Consider the following 22,349-nt stretch of genomic DNA (forward strand, 5'->3'; position numbering starts at 1 on the left):
TTTGTTTTTCTGCTGTGAAAGAAGTAAAAGAAGCTAAAATGTTGTTTGCACCATTATATTGGCAAGAAAAAGTATGTGAACCCCTTGTAATCACCTGCATTTATGTTTAGATTGATCATCTACATTAAAATAAGGAACAAACACAATCTGTATTAATTTGTACATATTGAATACATCATTCAAACATTCACAGTGTAGGTTGGAAAAAGTATGTGAACCTCTAGGCTAATGACGTCAACAAAAGCTAATATAGTCGAGTTGGCAAACATGGCATCCAGTTAATGAAACGAGATTGGAGGTGTGGGTTAGAGCTAAAAAGGCTTCAAATATTTTGAGTTTGCCATTCACAAGAATAATTTGCTGAGGTGGACTATGCCTCACAAAAGAGATCTCAGAAGATCTATGATTAAGAATTGTTGATGTACACATTTTCTCGAAGAGCGTAGATGTTCACCTGTCCACAGTTAGACAAATTGTCTATAAATGGAGTTCAGTACAGTGGCTACTTGCTCTAGAAGTGGCTGTCAAGCCAAGATGACTCACAGGGCTAAGCAACTGCTTAACATTTACATTTATGCATTTGGCAGACGCTTTTATCCGAAGCGATTTACAGTGCACTTATTACAGGGACAATCCCCCCGGAGCAACCTGGAGTTAAGTGCCTTGCTCAAGGACACAATGGTGGTGGCTGTGGGGATCGAACCAGCAACCTTCTGATTACCAGATTACCAGTTATGTGCTTAGACCACGAAGGAAGCCGCTGCTTTCCAACAAAAAACATTGCTGCATACCTGAAGTTTTCCAAGGGCCACCACGACACTCCAAAATGCTACTGGGAAAATGTTTTGTGGACTTATGAAACTAAGGTTTAAAAACACGCAGTACTACGTATTGCATAAAAAGGGCACCGCATCCCAACGGTGAAGTACTGTGGAGGGAGCATCATGATTTGGGGCTTCTTTGGGGCCTGGACCGCTTGCCATCATTGAGGGGGGAATTTATTTACCAAGGTATCCTACAGGATGTAAGTTGGGTGATGCAGCAGGACAATGACCCTAAACATTGAGGTAAATCCACTACAGAATGGCTTCAAAGAAAGAAAACCCATCTTTGGAGTGTCCCAGTCAGAGCCCAAAGCTAAACCCATTAGAGATGCTCTGGAATGACCTCAAGAGAGACATTCACACCAGATATCCTAAAGCAGTTCTGTAAGGAAGAATGATCCAGAAATCCTTCTGAACGTTCTGCAGTTCTAATTCGCAGCTACCAAAATGTCACTTACTTTTCCACAGCTCTGTAAATGTTTAAAGGGATGTGTTCAATAAAGACATGAAAGATTATAATTGTGTTGTAAACTTCAGCACATTGTGTTTGTCTACACTTGTGACCTTGATGAAGATGAGATCACAAGATCACATGAGCAATTAATGCAGAAAACCAGCTAATGCCAAAGGGTTCACATACTTTTCCTTGCCACTCAAATACAGAACCGTGTAAAAAATAAAAATAAAAACATGAAAATAGGAGCAACTTAGTCTTAGCATAGAACATTATCATCATGACTTTGGATTGTTAAAGAAACAAACTAGTCTGTGAAGGTGAAATTATTTACTGGAAGTTGGTACAAATAATTTTTATTTACAGAGGTTAAGGCAAAAGGTGTAGGAGTGACATGCACGCTTTTCCCAAAAACATTACTCCGCATGCACTGCAAATGTCAAAAGGTGGAATTACAAAAGGGTAAAACATGCTACATCAGAAAATGTCAAACACTGAAAAGACATGAAAAAATAATTCCTATTTATATATATTTTTAAAAAAAATACAGTACAAATTTTTTAGTACAAGCTTTTTTTCCTCTATACATCAAGAAAAATGACATAAAAGCCAAATAATATTCAGCAGTTAAAGATTTGTTTCCCAAGTTTTGGTGATTTGTATCAAACACGTTACAGTGATTTGATCAGCTGATATAATAGTTTAGTTTCTCCAAATACTGTTATAAATACCACAAATAATACTATTTGCCAGTTGCCAAAAAAGACATAAAGTGCAAAACACTGTCATTTGAAAATCGAATCTAGTGTAATATTGAAAAGTAGCTTCTCTAAAGTGGTGGGGAATGTTGATGTTACAGTATTGTTGCACAACTTGCCCACTGCAGCGGAGATGTTGTTAGCAATCAATAAGCCCGAGGACAAACCCAAGAGCACGATTTCTCAAAAGATACAGCAGTGAATTTCTAAAGGATGCAGATTTTGAGTGTTAAAGCAGCATGCAAAAGATATCAGAAAATACCCCGTTTATGAAAGTTTAGAAAAATGTCAATATTATATCGTCACCTTCCAAAAATAATGTCCGAAGTCCATTTTTTTCAAAAATGCCTTAGGATGTTATTTTAGGAAGGTGATGATATCTCTCAAAACTGCATTTCAAGCGCTAAATGTAATTATTCTCCCCTTCTGATATCTTTAAAACAAATCTCTGATGCCATTTCCATTCCAACTATATCTTCAACATTTGTCTCCATGAAATTACAATGATTTTATGACACGTTTGTGTTCTGCGAGATCCAAAAACATCAATGAAAAATTACTTTTCTTGCACACCAAATTTAACTTTGGGCCGGCTTTTAGTTTGTAATATGTCTGTCATAGACTGATTTAGTTTTAAGAGCAGATAATCCTTGTGAACAAGGTTTTTGTTGATAATTATGCTAAAGTCAGTGTAATGTTATTTATAATTATAGCATGCAGACCAAGTATTGAATATGAAACTACAGCCAAGTGAGTCTCTCTGAAATCAGATATTGAGATGTTGCACGAGAACCTTAGATTGTAATAATGAAGTTGATTTATTGCCCTTTAGATTACATTAATATAAGTATTATTAATATATATATATATTCTCACTGAATTATGCACCTCGATTATAATCGTCCTGTACATTTTACTACGTGCATAAACCATTATCACATTACAAATCCTTCTACAAATACAAAACTCATATCATTTAAACAATAATAATAAAAATAATAAAAATGTTTTTGAATATTTTCTTTATACATCACTTTGATTTATAAAAATAATTTTGGCAACTTTCAAATAATCTTCAACGAGAGACCATCTTCAAAGTTTTTGGGCTGAATCTTTGGAAATCAATCGTTACATGAGCAAATCGCACAAGTGAATATAAAAAACCATAATAATATAATTACATAAAGACTTGCATAAAAAGTGCAAACATGTGCTCTCGCTCAGAAACAGTCTGCCGAAGATGTTCTTCTCATATAGACACACACTTAAAACAGATGTTAGTCATGTTGGTTTCTACTGTACAAATATAAAACATTATTTTAGTGAAAAATACCTGACTTAAAAGGTAAGCAGAGGCTGAAATAATAGTGAGGCCACACCTCCCCTGAGACACAACATCAACGTCTCCCAAAAAAAAACACCTTTTACATAAAACACTTGGAGGACGTGCTTTTTTAAATGTAGTCACTGAAGGTCCAACACAGACGACTTAAATTCTACACAAAAGGTGTATATATATATATATATATACCCATCAAGAGCTGTCTTTCTTCCAATTGTGTACATCTCTCAAATAGCAGTTTAATAAATATATGCATGTTAAATAAGGAATTTCATATCTCAATCTAGGTTTCGAGCAGATTTTGTATATCTCCATGGCGACTATAGAGGGGGCAACAGTGCAGATGAGATAACGGTACTAAATGAAAAGGCAAAATATGGAAAACATGATCATATACCTGCAGTTGAGGATCTGATATAATTGAAACATATGGCTGCTGTCCATAGAATTTCATGTTTTGGTGAAGGTCAGCTGGTAACAGCGAGAGGTGTATGTCTGTCCACGTGAATCAGTGTGTCAGTTAGCGGTAAAGAATTAGCATGTGTGGACTCATGTGAAGAGTGTCTGTTTCGTCGAAGTTTCATCCAGCAAAGCTTGGACAGTAATGCCAACTTTGATGAGCCCCTTCTCCTCCAAAATATGATGAGGCAGACATAACCGGTCCTGCAGACAGATTCACAAAGACGACAATCAAGAGCCAAGTCATGATCGAAATAGACAGGGTTCCCACAGTCAAAAACCTGAAGCGAAAACACATTTTTGTACATATGCTTAGCTATAAAATATACCTAGAAGTTGCTTTTGAGGGCAATCTCAGTGTAATGATATTTACAAATTAGGGGCGCGTTACAATGAGGTTCGTGATGGGCATCACAAACTAATGGTTTTTTAATAATCTTGGTTCGTTCATATTATGTACGCTAATGTTAAAATATACTACTTTGCTGTAAATCTTAATATATGTACAAATAAACATTAACCAAGATTAATAAATGCTGTAAAATTAATATTAATTGCTAGTTCGTGTTAACTATTGCGTTACATAAGAGATAATATACGTATCCCCGTGCAACTGACTGTAAATGATTATGCTTGTTACACTACAACTTGCCAAATCAATAATTAAATGGACATGAAATATTGATTTGCACTGAAATTATGTTATTATGTGAGAAGAAAGAAAAATCGCTAAATAGATGAATTCCCAGTTGGGGTTTCTTTTGCGATAATGACCATCTGACTGCTCGTTATATGGCTTATTTTCAAGTCTACTTGCCAAATTAATAATTAAATGGACATGAAATATTGATTTGCGTGAAATCATTTTATTAGCTTAGTTGTAGGTCAGACAGTGATACTAGAAGTAGGAAAGATGACTCGGTAACTGCTCCGATATGACGTAATCCCTGGATGTGCGGTTGTTACCCAAACATATAACACCACTAGATGGCGCCATTGAGTTTTCCAGAGAGCCATGTAATAACTAAATGTTAACAATTTGGACTTTTTGCTAATCTTAGTCATCATTAACGACTGGAAATGTCAAAATAACTGATGGAAACCGAAAACTCAAAAGGTGTGGGAACCCTGAAGCTCAAGAAAGAAACAATAAAAGAGTGAGCATTTAAAATACAGTTATTAAAACGAATAAAGACTCACCTCGTTTAGGAGTGATGCCAAATATGAAAGACATTATTTAAACAATTGAATGTTTCACATCTTAGGAAAATAACTGTTTAGGCTTTAGTGTTTAAGACTGAAACACCGATGAGAAAAACAACCCAAACTGTACATTTATTCCTTTTCATTTACAGTGTCATAAGAACTAAACATAACGCTGAAAGAGAAGTCAAAACATCCACCAGGCTGCATTATTAAGAGAACAGAAGCATCAGAGCGCTCAAAGGAACCAATGCAGCCATATTTAAGACTTTTTGGCATCCGGTAGCTTTTCTGGGAGATAACAGGAAATGACACCAATTCATTGTTTTGCATTTTTAAAGGTCCTGAACAGTTTTATTTTTTGTCAAAGTGGATGATGCATTCAGTACCAATTATAACTGCCAACAGCTGTGATCACACTGATAAGGTTCAAAGTATTTTGTTAAAAGGAAGTGATATCATGAGCTCCAGTGGCTTACTGACGTGTAAATGACATCATCACTAATGGCTGCTGCTTCTTCATGGTTTCAAATACAAAACCAGATACAATCTACAATCTGGAATGGTTTCAATCTGATACATTAATGAAGACTCGCCAGTGTCTCTATTACAGATCACCGATAGAACACATGAACAATGTCTTATTCCAGACCCCATTATTCATCATTGGTTAAACTGGAGTCGTGACATATCTGTGGAATGTCACTGCATTCATTCAAACTTCAATTTAGTTCTCTGTATGTCATTTTGCTGTACAAATAATCAGGAAATGAAAGCAAAGAATCATTATTCCTATCCTTATCTCTTTTAGAGGAAAAACAAATCTAGAGATGCATAATCATCTTAAAGCAATACACAATAACAAGCTGTAATAATTTACAATGACTGTGCAGGATCTTTAATTATTCCATATCTTAACATTTACAGATTCATGTGATATACATGGGCAACATGATATACACTCCAAAATATATGCCAATCCTTATAAACACTATTAGCCAAAAGCCGCTGCTTTTTAATGGATTAATTAGCCCTAATGCTAATGATTCATGTTTTTAATGATTTAACCTCTTCATAAAAACAAATCCATTATTTTGCTTTAATGTCATCTGGGCCTTCGCTTACACGAATGTCCTGATATTATTTCTGTGAAGCAGACTAAAGATGTGCTTGATTCCTGTAGATATATATTACTGATCATTGGCATGATTGGCGTGATTGGCATGATCGGCATGAGGCCAGACCTCCATATCCGCTTGTTTTATTGTTGTTTTGTTATGCAGATGCAAATAAATCTACTGCTTGTATACGTTTATACGTGCATTGTTCAGCAGTATAACGGTTGAAATTCATAGTTTTATGTGAGTAGAGTTGAAAGTGAGATCGTGTCCATTTTCCATTCATTAAAGTGCACCTCGTACTTTTATAAAAGTCCATGTTCAAAGATGGTTTCCTCGGCATTCTGCGAGGACTAATAAATAGCTCTTAATAAACTGAACAACATGATATTCCCCAAATAAATAACACTTTCCCAAATGTACAAGTGGCTTTTTATGTTCAAAATCTGTTTTAATCTAAAACCAGACTGAAGGAGCACATGTTGTTCATACAGATGTTTTGTATATTGAGTTTAGGCCGATTAACAGCGATCAGCCAAAACATTAAAACCACCTGCCTAATATTGTGCAGGTCCCCCTCGTGCTGCCAAAACAGTGCCAACCTGCATCTCAGAACAGCATTTTGAGATTATATATATATTCTCACCACAACTGTACAGAGGGGTTATCTGAGTTACCGTCGACTTTGTCAGTTGTTGTGGCCATTCTCTATTGACCTCTCTCATCAACAAGGTGTTTACGCCCACAGAACTGCCGCTCACTGGATGTTTTTTGTTTTTGGCACCATCTGGAGTAAATTCTAGAGAGTGTTGTGCATGAAAATCCCAGAAATACTCAAAGCAGCCCGTCTGGCACCAACAACACAACCTTATTGATGAGAGACGTCAACGGAAAGCGGCCGGACTGCTTTGAACTGACAAAGTCTACGGTAAATCTGTACTATTGTGGTTAGACGAACAGCACTCTGAGATGCAGGTTGGTGCCGTTTTGTCAGCATGAGGGGGACCTGCACAATATTAGGCAGGTGGTTTTAATGTAATGGCTGATCCGTGTATACTTTTGCTCGAACCTACGCCATAGTCTAGTTGTTCGCATATATAGTTCTGCATTAGTGTGTATGCATCGTTCTGTGAGTACACAGCCAAGTGCTAGTATATTGAAAAAATTGACCCTTCGCTAAGCCCCGCCTTAAAACCATTTCTGACCAATCCTGTCTAACTAACTGTTGCCCCGATGCCATTTCTCTGACAGGGGTTTGCCTTTTTACAATGAGAGCCTATGGGAGTAATGTGCGTTTGAGGAGTTTTAAGTGGGATTTTATCGAAATGATCCAAAGAGTTTAACATTTTTTGTTGCTGGGCCATTTGTAATAGTGACACGAGATACCTACAGATGAAACACGCGGTGTTTGTTTTTTTTCTTCTTTTTAAAAACAAAATATTTAAAATAAATATTGAGAAGAGCATGCTGTCATTCATTTGTCCCCAGGGATGTAGTGGAGGCTAAACGCACGTAAACGCCGTTTACGCACCTCCCAAAATTCGGAAATAGCGTTTACCCACCTCTAAATTGCGTTTATCCACCTCTAAATAGATAGTTCCTAAGCCATTTTAAATTAAGCTTATGTCGTTTTAGTTTCATATTGTTCATTATTAGTTTCATAGGTTGTTAAACCTAAGACGAAGTCTTTCATAATGCGCTGCTGCCAGTGTTTCCCATGCGCGTGCATCGATATTGACTACTACCAGCTACACTCACCTAAAGAATTATTAGGAACACCTGTTCAATTTCTCATTAATGCAATTATCTAATCAACCAATCACATGGCAGATGCTTCAATGCATTTAGGGGTGTGGTCCTGGTCAAGACAATCTCCTGAACTCCAAACTGAATGTCAGAATGGGAAAGAAAGGTGATTTAAGCCATTTTGAGCATGGCATGGTTGTTGGTGCCAGACGGGCCGGTCTGAGTATTTCACAATCTGCTCAGTTACTGGGATTTTCACGCACAACCATTTCTAGGGTTTACAAAGAATGGTGTGAAAAGGGAAAAACATCCAGTATGCGGCAGTCCTATGGGCGAAAATGCCTTGTTGATGCTAGAGGTCAGAGGAGAATGGGCCGACTGATTCAAGCTGATAGAAGAGCAACTTTGCCTGAAATAACCACTCGTTACAACCGAGGTATGCAGCAAAGCATTTGTGAAGCCACAACACGCACAACCTTGAGGCGGATGGGCTATAACAGCAGAAGACCCCACCGGGTACCACTCATCTCCACTACAAATAGGAAAAAGAGACTACAATTTGCAAGAGCTCACCAAAATTGGACAGTTGAAGACTGGAAAAATGTTGCCTGGTCTGATGAGTCTCGATTTCTGTTGAGACATTCAGATGGTAGAGTCAGAATTTGGCGTAAACAGAATGAGAACATGGATCCATCATGCCTTGTTACCACTGTGCAGGCTGGTGGTGGTGGTGTAATGGTGTGGGGGATGTTTTCTTGGCACACTTTAGGCCCCTTAGTGCCAATTGGGCATCGTTTAAATGCCACGGCCTACCTGAGCATTGTTTCTGACCATGTCCATCCCTTTATGGCCACCATGTACCCATCCTCTGATGGCTACTTCCAGCAGGATAATGCACCATGTCACAAAGCTCGAATCATTTCAAATTGGTTTCTTGAACATGACAATGAGTTCACTGTACTAAAATGGCCCCCACAGTCACCAGATCTCAACCCAATAGAGCATCTTTGGGATGTGGTGGAACGGGAGCTTCGTGCCCTGGATGTGCATCCCACAAATCTCCATCAACTGCAAGATGCTATCCTATCAATATGGGCCAACATTTCTAAAGAATGCTTTCAGCACCTTGTTGAATCAATGCCACGTAGAATTAAGGCAGTTCTGAAAGCGAAAGGGGGTCAAACACAGTATTAGTATGTGTTCCTAATAATCCTTTAGGTGAGTGTATATACAGCGTGCTGACCTCAAAAATCCAGCTGTATTCTAACAATAACTTAGCTCTCCTTATTAGCTAGGCTCCTTGCATGCTGGCTAATAAGTAATAACTGACAGTGCTGTGTTGGACAGATTTATGCAGCGGTGTTCCATGACGGAGAGAGAGTGCGAGAGGTACGGGTGAGAGAGAGAGAGAGAGAGAGGGACGAGCGAGAGGTAGCCTAGTGCTGCGCGAATGCGCTACGGCTCTCTGCAATCAAATACGATTTTAAATAGGCTTAGTAAAAAATAAAAAATAAATCGAAAATCAATGTGTGGCGGTCAGCGTTGATATTTGTTATCACATTTCCAGCTTGTTAAATGTGAATATGTTCTAGTGTCTTCTCTCCTCTGTGACAGTAAACTGAATATCTTTGAGTTGTGGACAAAACGAGACATTTGAGGACGTCATCCTCCTGGGCTTTTGGGAAACACTGATCCACATTGTTCTGACATATTATAGACCAAACAACTAATTTATTAATCGAGAAAATATTCAACAGATTAATCGACTATGAAAATAATCCCAAATCCCTAATCATTATGTACAAGTGCATTGCATTGGAAGCCCTGGATATAAGCCTCCCTCTCTATCTCTCTTAAATATATTTTTGTTCTCTCTGTTTTGTCATTTAGTAAACTTTATAGATTTCAACCATATTATTCCTTCTTGGGTCTCTTTAACAAGAACTTAGATTAATGTATGAATTGAATAGTGATTGTGTGACCTATGATGAGGGAACAACCAGTGATACCCTTGGTAGTACCATCAAATGATAGCCTATAGCGATGTCATCAGGATACACATACACCGGTAGGCAGTGGCCCACCTTACCGGGTGACCACGTCGTGGTCCACCAGAATTTATAGTTTACCCACCTCTTTTTTTACCACTACACCTCTGTTTGTCCCATATGAATATATATATATATATATACATAGCATCAGCGATGACACTCTACATTTGCTCCAAGGTAAATTAAAGCTAATAACTTAACATTAATTAATTTAGGTATTCATTCAATTCTTAGTAAAGGTAATAGTAAATAAATAATAATAAATAGTTCACAGCATCAAAATGAGTGTGTTATGAGACGTTATAAGCAGTTCTGTTCACTTAAACTAATGTTTTGAGGTGTGTAATCGCCATTAAATAATGCTTTTCTCTTTTCTTGTTGCTGGCAGTAAACAATAAACAGAACGTTGCTAGGCAACAAGAATAACTGTCAGTTATGGGTGCTGTGGAGTGATATAAATAAAGGTTCCATGATGAGGTCAGAGCTGTGCTTTATCATGAATAAAGCACAGCTGTTGACCAATCAGCATCCAGGACTGGAACTATCCGTTTTATATTATTTATTAAACGTGTCTAGCATGCAGAGAGAAAAAAAAAAACATCCGGCATAAACTGTATGCTTGCTCTAGAACAATAATAAATAAATAGTTTGGCACAAATAAATTATAGCTAGTCTACTCGCTTGACCAACACATAATGGGTGTTGTTTTAAAGTTTAAAATAGTGTCGCTCACATACCAAATATATACGGAGTAAAAGTCCTGGGAAAACAATGCTTCCGAGTCCAACTACAATGTGACATGATGCATAGATCTTAAAATAATCTTGGAGAAAATGCGACCCTACCTCAGATATCTTTGTCGTCCTGGGGGACATCTCTGGTTACAAAGAGGACCAATCACAGCTGTTGACGTCTGCGTCAACACGACGCATGGTTACATTTTTGGAGAGGTGCACGTCAGGCTACGCCGTAGGTTTGACGCAGAAGTTTAAATCGGCCTGTACAGTATGTTATGTATGATTTTACCATAGCCTAATCAAAAAGCAAGTGTTAGTGAAACTTATGAAATAACGAAACTACAAATCGCAAATTTGCAGTGTCCATTTTATAACAAACTATCTCAAGTATAAAGGTGTGGCCATACTAGACTTTGTCACTTCCGTGCATACTCGAGATATACACGCATGAAGAGCAAACACAAGCACATGTGAAGAAGTTTCATCTTTTCCACCAATAGAGGATTTAAACGTTAAAAACACAGATTGAACTATTGGCTTAAAACAAAAACTGCATGGTTTTAAGTGTCATAGGAAAGTGGAGTAGTACTATTGGTTATTTATTGTTCAATAAAAACAGAAGCTCTACAGCGTGACATCATATACAGTTGCCGATAATTATCGTGGGCACCAAAGTCTAGTGTTACCACACCTTAACCAACCCAAACGGTTAAATGTGCTTTCCAGAATCAATGAGTGACATACATTATTGGAATGTTTGTGCATATATGTTATTTCAATTCACTCCAGCTGTAGGCCACAAACAGCACCACCAGACAGAAAACATGTAGCAAACTTGAGCCAATCAGATCCCATATTTGCCAGGAAGGGGGTGGAGTCTGAGTGGACTCTGGGACAAGCTTCTTGCCCTCAGTCTCTTTCTCCCTGTCACTTTCCACCTTTCCTTCCTTCTGCTTTGTTCCTTTGCTCTCCAGCACGAGCAAGGCCCCGATCACGGCCCAGACTGGCCGTAAGTTACACTGCAGAATGTCATAAGCCGAACAAATAGAGGACTGAGAGAGATTAAAAACATGGAGGGGATGACAAAGAGCAGAAATAGAGAATCAGGAAGGGGAAGAGGTAAAGAGAATGGAGTAATAATGAGGGAATGGATGTCAAAATAAATGAAGGGAGAAATTATCAAAGAAAAGAAAGAAAGAATAAAACCAAAATAAGGAAAATGAGAAGAGAGGAGAGATTGTCCATCCGGTAACAGAGAAAGATAAGAAAGGTGATTAGCAAGTTATAAAAGTCAAAAAGGCTCTAGCAAGAATTTCTTGGGTCATTCTCATTAAATGGTGACATCTGTGTGTGCTATTCTGGTCCTTATGGATATTATTAATATTAATAGGATACTGAACTTTGTTCTATTAATTCAATTGACTCTGTATGGTATGTAATGCAAAAACAAACTATTATATATATATATATATATATATATATATATACACACACACACACACACACATACACACAAAAAGTATTTGCCCCTTCCTGATTTCTATTTGTGTGTATTTTTCATACTAAAATGTTTTAGATCTTTGAACGACATATAACGTAAAACAAAGGCAGCCCGTGTACAGTTTTCAAATATATATATATATATATATATATATATATATATATATATATATATATATAATGAAGCAAATAAAGTAATCCAACACCTATATCACCCATGTAAAAACTGCCCCCTTGATCTTAATAGCTGGTTGTGCCACCTTTACCAGCATCAACTGCAACCAAACACTTCTGATAACGTAAGATCAGTCATTTCACAACACTGTGGTGGAATTTTGGCCCACTCTTCTTTTGAGAACTACTTTAGTTCAACCACATTGGAGGGTTTTCCGAATAAACTGCCCGTTTAAGGTCCTGAACAGCATCTCAATCGGGTTCAAGTCAGGACATTGACTAGGCCACTCTAAAACTTTAATTTGGCTTCTTTTGAGCCATTCAGATGTGGACTTACTCCAATGTTTTGGATCATTGTCTTGCTGCATTATTCAGTTGCGCTTGAGCTTCAACTCACGGACTGATGACCGGACATTCTCCTTTAGGATTTTCTGGTAGAGAGCAGAATTCATGTTCCAACACATCCCGACACCATCACACTACCACCATGCATGACCGCAGCTACTGTATGATGTTCTTTTTTGGAGTCCTGCGTTTGATTTACACCAGATATAATGTGACCCCTGTCTTCCAAAATGCTCCACTTTCGACTCCACAGAACAATCTCCCAAAAGATTTGAGGATCATCGAGGTTTTCACCTCGCCACTCTTCCTTGGATGGCATTTTTGGTCAGTGTCATTCTGATCAGTGACCTTTACAGATGAGAAAGAGGACTGCAGTTCCTTGGATGTTGGCTTTTTTTGGCTTCCTGGATGAGTCGTCACTGTTCTCTAGGTGGCGTTTTGGAAGGCCGGTCACTTCTAGAAAGGTTCACTACTGTGCCACGTTTTGGAGATAATGACTCTCACTGTGGTACTTTGGAGACCCAGAACCTTTGACATAGCTTTGTAAACCTTGATGTATTTCAATCACCTTTTTACTCATCATTTCTGGAATTTCTTTCGACCTTGGCAGTGTGCTAGTGGGTGAGACCTGTCAGCCATCTTTATACTGCTGAAAACGTTATATTTAGGTGTTGATGTGATTGAACAGTTCTGGCAGTACTCAGGCCTGTGTGTGTCTAGTCCAACTGAACCCCATTATGAATGCAGTTTCATAGATTTGGGGATTTAGTAACCAAGGAGGCAAATACTTTTTACACAGGCCCAGTTGATATTGGATAACATTTTTGCTTCAATAAATAACAATCATTTCCTGTGTTTACTCAGATTGCCTTTGTTTTATGTTAGAGTTTGTTTGAATTATTGAAACAATTTACTATGAGATATACACAAAAACAGAAGAAATCATGATGGGGCAAATACTTTTTCACAGCACTGTATATATACACAAACATTGCACACCACATCTTTATCAGTACGTCATTATCATTATGTTACACATATATTAGCCATGTTAAGCTCAATAGTTCAACATTTTTATGGAGAAAAAGGCACAAAAACATTGACTGTACTGAGAATAATGTGACGTGGTGTATTTACATTGGCTACTGTAATTAAGGCTGCAATTAGCCATTTTTGCACTGATCTTCAACCCAGAAACATTTAGAATGTAACAGGGTTGGCACAAAACATGTTTTAAAAGAGAAATGCCAAATTGTCTTCCAATAAGAATAATGTGTTTTAATAAAAGAGGGACTCTACCACTTATCAATTCAAATGTGCATATGTATTTTGAACTTTAAGTTTACTTTTAAAGGTAATAGTTTAAGACTCGCCATTAAACAAGCCATATTTGTGGAGGATGGTGTTGGCCCCCTAATGCATATGGCAGTTAAGGCCCTGCTACTGCACTTTGGGCCTGGGGTGAGTAAATATGATTTCACAAATGGCACAATTTCCTGAGAGTAACCCTCTTACTGCCTTCTGAAAAAGAGAGAAACTGTTTTCTGACCAAGAGGTCACACATTCCCATTCATTCTCTTTCTTTGAGAGGGCACCTGTGGCTGGTGTAAGGTGTGTTGGGGGAGATGCTGTTAGCAGGTGCACAAGTGGATGATGGTTAGCAGAGAATGTGCAGCATATGCCAGGCACAAGTCACAAAGTCAAGCGGCAGTGTTTAAAAACATTGAAAAGAAAGAGAGCTGCAAAAAAGCCAGTTATCCAAAGCAGAGCTTTTGAAATGGTGCATAACTCCACTTTAAGACTACTCTTATGTGCGAGACCACACCCCAGATTAATAAGCAAAGCAAATATAATGTTTAATACAATCCTGATATTTACTGAATTAAACAAGGCTCACACTAGGAATCCAAAATACACAAAGAAAATAAACTAGCCTTTTAAAAATCACCTATCGACATTAAAAAGCCACGGAAGACAAATACTGATGAAGCTAGTTGCCATGCAGACTTGTAGAAGCTCTGCTACTACAGACACAAGCCATGACATACACATGCTACACATGTAGCAGATTCCTGTAAACCTGTTATAAATGGCTTGGACCAAGCTCAATCCATAAAGCAGAAGACAGCATCTGGGTTCTCCACCATTTGGTTTAACCAGAGAGGCCATAGATATTGTTTTGTAACAGATTTACTGTGGGGAGAACTGCACAACCAATGGAAACTTTTCAACAGTTTGAGCATGAGTGGGAAAACTAGAGCAGTCGCAAATCCAAAACTGACCAACAAACCTCACTTGGCTGGCTCACACACACACACATTATTTTTTTAAAGCCAATTATGATTACTATAGACTAACCCTACCCCTAAAAGGAAACATTTTGCATCGTTAGAATAGTTACAATTGTTATTTGTGATTATACGGTTTTTTTTTCTTCCCAAAAGAGAATATGCCGAATGTCTCCAAACCAGGGGTGGAGCTATGGGGTGGCCATGGACCAAAGCCTGGTCACCCCACTTGCAAATGACAATTTGGTAATTTTTTGGTTTTGGGCACAATTTAGTTAGTTTTTCTACACCAACAACAACCCCACCCCCACACACACACACCCCTCCCCCCCTTAACATAACACTGAACAAGTGTTCAGAATAGTTCACTCCAAAAAATTACAATTCTCATCATTTACTCACCCTAATGCCATCCCAGATGTGGATGACTTTCCTCCTCCTGCTGAACACAAAGATTTTTAGAAGAATATCTCAGCTCTTTAGGTCCATACAATGCAAGTAAATGGGTAGCAAATTTTTAAGCTCCAAAAAGAACAAAGGCAGCATGAAAGTAATCCATAAGACTCAAGTGGTTAAATCCACATCTTCAGAAGCGGTGAAAAAGATAAATATTTACGTTTTTTTTTTTAAACTATAAATCTCCACTTTCACATTTATATTCTTCTTTTGTTTTTGGCAATTCGCACATCTTGGGCATATCGCCACCTACTGGGCAGGGAGGAACATTTATGGTAAAGAGGGCTTGAATATTGATCTGTTTTTTAACCACACCTATCATATCACTTCTGAAGATATAGCTTTAACCACTGGAGTCGTATGGATTACTTTTATGCTGCCTTTATGTGATTTTTGGAGCTTAGAAATGTTGGTACACATTCACTTGCATTGTGAGGACCTCCAAAGCTGATATATTCTTATAAAAACTTTGTGTTCAGCAAAAGATATACATTCATACACATCTGGGTTAGTAAATGATAAGAGAATTTTCATTTTTGGGTTAATGATCCCTTCAAGACATTTTTGTCTAGTCCTCACATGTAGGCTAAACCCACACACACATTCATTAGGCCTCATTTATGAAGCAACAGTTCACATCATGTGATAATTCACGTAAGAATGATTTTACAGAATTTAATTCTGCTTATTTTCATGGGTGAGGCCCATTGTCTGTTTATCCATACACTGGAATTTTGTATCAGTTATCTTAGAATAGAAAGCTTAAAGAAACGTTCCATGAGCATGATTTATTATTAAAGAGCAGGTCACAGCCATTAACAGGATGGAATGGAGCCCTGGGTAAATATGAAGCCTGAAGCCATGGTGACAACATCCTAATACAAGGCATGATGCAGCTCAAGTAGGGGACTATAAGGTTGTGAGAATGTGCCTATAAATACTGATCTAGGATCAGTTTTCCCAAAACAACTCTCAACCATAACGAGAGAAGGACCTTTAAGTTGCTGAAGCTGCTAAACAAAAAGGTAAAAATTATTTCGGAGAGGTTATAATGAGTATTTCTGGCCTTTCAAGGGCATGACTGATCATAGACCAATATAAGGCAAACTCAGTTGCTTCAACCATTCAGATTAGAAGTGGAAGGGTCTATAGAGGCCAGTTCTACACTGTGATTGACCAAAAAGACTCAATTTGAATAGCTCAAAACATGCATGAATCTGAACCACAACACATTTGTTCAAGGCAAAATTTCTTGGTTGACAATGGTTAAAAACTGACAGAAATGTATTGTCAACAACATTTCTAATGTGCTCTCACTTAACACTTTATTAGGGAACATATGCACACCTACTTATTCATGCAATTATCCAATCAGCCAATCATGTGGCAGCAGCGTAATGCATAAAATCATACATCAACCATAAGAAAGGGGAAAAATGTCATCTCAGTGATTTAGATCGTGGCATGATTGTTGGTGCCAGATGGGCTGGTTTGAGTATTTCTGGGGTTTTCATGCACAACAGTCTCTAGAATTTACTCAGAATGGTGCCAAAAACAAAAACCATCCAGTGAGCGGCAGTTCTGCGGACAGTAACACCCTGTTGATGAGAGCGGTCAACGGAGAATGGCCAGACTGGTTCGAGCTGAGGCTACGGTAACTAACCACTCTGTACAATTGTAGTGAGCATCATAGCATCTCTGAATGCACAACATGTTGAACCTTGAGGCGGATGAGCTACAACAGCAGATCACGTTGGGTTCCACTTCTGGCAGCCAAAAACAGAAAACTGAGGTTGCAGTGGGCACAGGCACACCAAAGCTGGACAGCTGAAGACTGGAAAAACATAGCCTGGACTGATGAATCTCGATTTCTGCGGAGGCCCACAGATGATAGGGTCAGACCAAAAGCATGAATCCATGGACCCAACCGGCATTGTGTCAACAGTCCACACTGGTGGTGGTGTTATGGTGTGGGGAATGTTTTCTTGGCACACTTTTGGCCCATTAATGCCAATCAACCATAGCTTGAATGCCACAGCCTATTTGAGTATTGTTGCTGACCATGTGCATCCCTTCATGGCCACAATTTACTCATCTTCTAATGGCTACTTCCAGAATGAAAATGCATCACTTCACAAAGCAAAAGTCATCTCAAACTGGTTTCATGAACATGATAATGAGTTCCCTGTTCTTCAATGGCCTTCCCAGTCACTGGATCTCAATCCAATAGAAGACATTTGGGATGTGGTAGAACGGGAGATTTGCAGCATGAATGTGCAGAAATTGCACGATGCAATTATGGACCAGAATCTCAAAGGAATGTTTCCAACATCTTGAGGAATCCATGTGTGGCAGGGCGGAGGTCGGGGTCGTGATTATACACACCTGGTCCCTTATCAGGCTAATAAAGCCTCCGAGAGGGATAAAGGCCGACTGCGGAGGACTGTGCGGGAGACAGAGATCGTTTACGGACATGTCCGTCATGTGTGTGTTTTGTCTTTTGGTTTAAGTTTCTCATTAAAATATTATTTATATTGCCAAGCCAGTTCTCACCTCCACCTCCCGGGAAGGAGGAGGGATATGCCGTAGTGGAGTTCTCGCCACTACCGTCCACCCCAACGGAACAGCCGCGGCCATCTGCCGGGGGACAGAGGAGGCCGGCCACCTGGAAGAGGACGACGGCTGCTGACCGCGAGGGGAGAAGGGGCTCCTAACCGACCGCCTGGAGCGGTCAGGGCAGCTGCCAGTGGCGGAGAAGTCCCCTACCAGCCACTGAAACGCGGCGGGGTCTGAGACAGCGGGGAGGGGCTCGCTGCCGACCGCCTGGAGCGGCAGAACCGCTGCCAGGGGCGGGGGAGACCGCTTCTGTTCCCCGAGATCGCAGCGGGGCATTTCGTCCGCTAGGGGCTGGAGGACTGCCTTCCCATCCGCCCGGAGAGGCGCGTCTGTCGTCTGTTAGAGGGTGGAGGAGTGGCCGAGGAACAAGCTACGGCGTATCGGAGAACTGGCGAGTAAGTGTTTTTTTTTTTTAATTTCTCTCTCACTGCCACGTTGGCCTTTTCCCTCTCATTTAAATGTTACAGTGTTTTTTTGGGGGTACTACACTGTTACAGGAAGTACCCCCCCTATTTAATTATTTCTGTTTCCTCCCCTTGTCCCATCCCTCGTCCAGGAAGACGGGGATGACCTGCCGGCAGACGGGGCAAAAGGGGAGGGGGGGGGTACATCATGCCGGGGGCTCCCCAGCCTGAGAGAACGAGGGAGGAATGTGGCAGGGTGGAGGGCGGGGCCGGGTCGTGATTATACACACCCGGTCCCTTATCAGGCTAATCAAGCCTCCGAGAAGGATAAAGGCCAACTGCGGAGGATTGTGCGGGTTTACGGAAATGTCCGTCATGTGTCATGTGTGTGTTTGTCTCTCAGTGTCTCTTAGTTTCTCATTAAAATATTATTTATATTGCCAAGCCGGTTCTCGCCTCTTCCTTCCCATTGAACTGCTTTACACCATGCCACAAAGAATTGAGGATGTTTTAAGAGCAAAGGGAGGCCATATCCAGTATTAGTACAGGTTTACTAATAAAGTGCTCAGTGAGAGTAAGTCTTGAATATATTGGCAGCACTGGCCTCCAGGCCCCTCCCTCCTCATGTCTATGCATGTCAACATGTATGAATGCCAATTCTGTCATTCTCTAAAGTGCAACTGGGATGTTGCATCAGACTTCTAAAACTCAAAAACACTCATCAAAATAAATTTTGATAATTCACACACTTGACTTAAAATTAGCTGTTACTGAGCGATTACATATTGTAACTATGACCTGTTTTCAAGTAGCCCCTGTGCATACAGGTTTTAGTCCCAGTCATTACCACAAACCCCCATTTTTACAGTTTCTCACACACAAATTAATATCAGTCCTAAAAAAAAAAACTGTTCAACCAGTGGCCCTTGAAAAACAGGTCTAATATGGCATTCAGCAAAAATTCAAATATTCACCTGAGGGACTCCCATTTTCCTGCAGGCATCCAAAAAGTTTTCAACGTTTCTGCGGCATTTAGCCATGCTAAGCTTGGGCTGAAGTTTTAACAACATCATACACATGTCAAAAAAAAGAAGAAACACGGGTTAGAAACTTCAGTCTAAATCACACATATGCAGTTTATTTGAATGTGTGGGAAGGTAGCTGAGAGGCGTACCACTGCCGGGGAAGGTACATGGATACTGGCCACTGAACGAGGCCGAATGTGATTCACTAGGTGACATAGCACAACCCCGTCCATGAGAGAGGAGCCCAGATCTTCAGGAAGAACTACTTTCAATCTGCTCTCAATACTCTGCCAAATTAAACAGAATGGGTAGAATTATTAACACATCACAAATACAAATCTGTTTTTCATACAGAGACATTTTGGAGCTATTCTGTGGGCACAACTTTCCAAGAATGTCTTCAGTAGATTATGCAAAACCTGATGAAACTACCTTGCAGGATGCAAAGATAATCAGCTGATAATGTGGCTCAGGTGGTAGAGCGGGTCGGCTGTGAATCACAGGGTTGGCAGATCAATTCCCGGCCCACACGACTCCACATGCCGAAGTGTCCTTGGGCAAGGCACTGAACCCTAAGTTGCTCCCAATGGCAGGCTAGCACCTTGCATGGCAGCTCTGCCACCATTGGTGTGTGAATGTGTGTGTGTGTGTGTGTGTGTGAATGGGTGATTGGGACATAGTGTCTGATGATATTTGGCAATTTTGTAATTATCGGCACATGTGTCTGTTCCAAAATGCACCAATAGATTTGTCAATGGATAGTCAACACTTTCTGTTCTCAATGTTTGTTCTTTTCAAGTTTATGCAAATTTGAGTAAATATATTGCATAAATTAAGAGTTTGTTTCACTTAAGAAATTGTGTGTACATCTGATTTGATGTTGTTAAATTGTTTTATGTATATCAGCATTTATATCAGCCATCCTGCTCTCTAGATTTTGCTATCGGCCATTGAAAAACATGTATTGGTCACCACTAGAACTGACTACAAGGATCTACAAGCTTCTGTGTGTGTGTGTGTGTACCTCTCGTAATTGCTCTGTGAGTTCCAGCTCCTCTCTCAGCTGCTCCATCTTTCTCCTTATGGTAAACTGAGGATCCACTGATTCCAGAGGCTTGTGCGTCCTGAAAAACACTGTCACACAACTGAACCGTCATCAGCCTGCACAATGCACATTTTACAGTATTACCGGTCTCACTGTCACAGACTCTTTCCTATAAGTTAACTCTCGTTTAGTCACTTTCATTTCATAGCATGGTTGTCATTCCTAGACACCATTACAAATCTACAAAAACAACTAAAAAAGGCATAACACTAGGCAATTGTGTAAAAAATAAATATTTTAAAAATGTAATTATTCTTAGTATTACTGCTGCTTTTTATCCAAGGCCTTTATAATCTATTTTCATCTCAATAAACATACTGAGAGACTGCATCTGCCAACTCACTACCTTTTATTATACAATATTTTTTCACAAGGGGGAGCACTAGACATGATAAAAAGGGAGGTTGAGAAAAAAACAGAAAAAAAAACAAACAGTATAATGGCTCCACTCCACATATTTGTTGCATAATTACTCATTTTGTAAAGAAAATGAAAGGTAAAGTAGGATGTCATGCCATGTAGGAAACACTAAAAGGATCTTGTTGTATTGCAATGCATTTCTCCCTTTTTTGTTGTTGTGTGTTCCACAGTTTAAAGCCCCGGAGCCAATTTTACTGTGCTGGGACAGTGATGTACTAGAACATGCTAGACTTCTGTGGGCAGCGATATACAAAAAGGTGTGTGTTCGTGTTCTGTGTGATGTCAGTGAGGCAGAGGAGGATTAGGAGAAAGAAAATGATGAATGAATATTGCATAAGGTCAAATTCAGATAAAAGGAACTGGGAAACAAATAAAGTAACAATTCTCACTCATGGTTTTAGCAGAAAATCTGGATATTACAGATCACACACACACACACACACACACACACACACACACACACACACACACACACACACACACACACACACATCACAGTTGAAGTCAGAAGTTTACATACACTTAGGTTGAAGTTATTTTTTTAACCACTCTACAAAATTTTATATTAGCAGAAAATGATGTCAAGCCTTTCGACAATTAGCCAATTAGCTTCTGTGACATCATGGGAAAATCAAAAGAAATCAGCCTCAGAAAATAAATTGTGAACCTCCATCCAAATTGTGGTTCATCCTTGGGAGCAATTTCCAAACACCTGAAGGTGCCACGTTCATCTGTACTAACAATAGTACACAAACTATAAACACCATGTGACCACACAGTCATCATACCGCTCAGGAAGGAGACGCATTCTGACAAAGATTATACTTTTTGGAGAAATGTCCTCTGGTCTAATGAAACCACAATAGAACTGTTTGGCCATAATGAGAATCATTATATTTGGAGGGAAAAGGGTGAGGCTTGCAAGCCGAAGAACACCATCCCAGCTGTGAATCATGAGGGTGCCAGCATCATGTTCTGGGGTGATTTGCTGCAGGAGGAACTGGTGCACTTCACAAAATAGATGACATCATGAGGAAGGAAAATTATGTGGATATATTGAAGCAACATCTCAAGACATCAGCCAGGAAGTTAAAGCTCGGCTCAAATGGGTCTCCCAAATGGACATACTGTACCTCCAGAATTGCAGCAAAATGGCTTAAGGACAACAAAGTCAAGGTACTGGAGTGGCATCACAAAGCCCTGACCTCAATAATTTGTGGGTAGATCTGAAAAAGTGTGTGTGAGCAAGAAGGTCTACAAACCTGACTCGGTTACACCAGTTCTGTCTGGAGGAATGGGACAAAATTCCAGCAACTTATTGTGA

General features: G+C 39.4%; 1 protein-coding gene across 4 annotated transcripts in view; it reads right to left on the reverse strand.

Moving 5' to 3' along the window:
- Positions 1-3,892: 3,892 nt before the first annotated feature.
- The window catches only part of lrch1 (leucine-rich repeats and calponin homology (CH) domain containing 1), a 64,375-nt gene continuing 45,918 nt past the window's right edge, over positions 3,893-22,349 (reverse strand). For 2 of the 4 annotated variants that reach the window (XM_052141822.1, XM_052141821.1), the window contains 4 exons: positions 20,525-20,634; positions 19,650-19,787; positions 19,450-19,527; positions 3,893-4,041 (listed from right to left, as the gene is read on the reverse strand). In XM_052141822.1, the coding sequence (XP_051997782.1) occupies positions 3,928-4,041; positions 19,450-19,527; positions 19,650-19,787; positions 20,525-20,634 (440 nt within the window). In that variant the 3' untranslated portion in view covers positions 3,893-3,927. Of the gene's footprint in view, positions 4,042-9,110; positions 11,745-19,449; positions 19,528-19,649; positions 19,788-20,524; positions 20,635-22,349 lie in introns of those variants that run through there. The other 2 variants (XM_052141820.1, XM_052141819.1) reach the window with 1 other exon arrangement.

The sequence above is a fragment of the Xyrauchen texanus genome, chromosome 14 (genome assembly GCF_025860055.1).
Source record: "Xyrauchen texanus isolate HMW12.3.18 chromosome 14, RBS_HiC_50CHRs, whole genome shotgun sequence".
Classification (NCBI taxonomy): Eukaryota; Metazoa; Chordata; class Actinopteri; order Cypriniformes; family Catostomidae; genus Xyrauchen; species Xyrauchen texanus.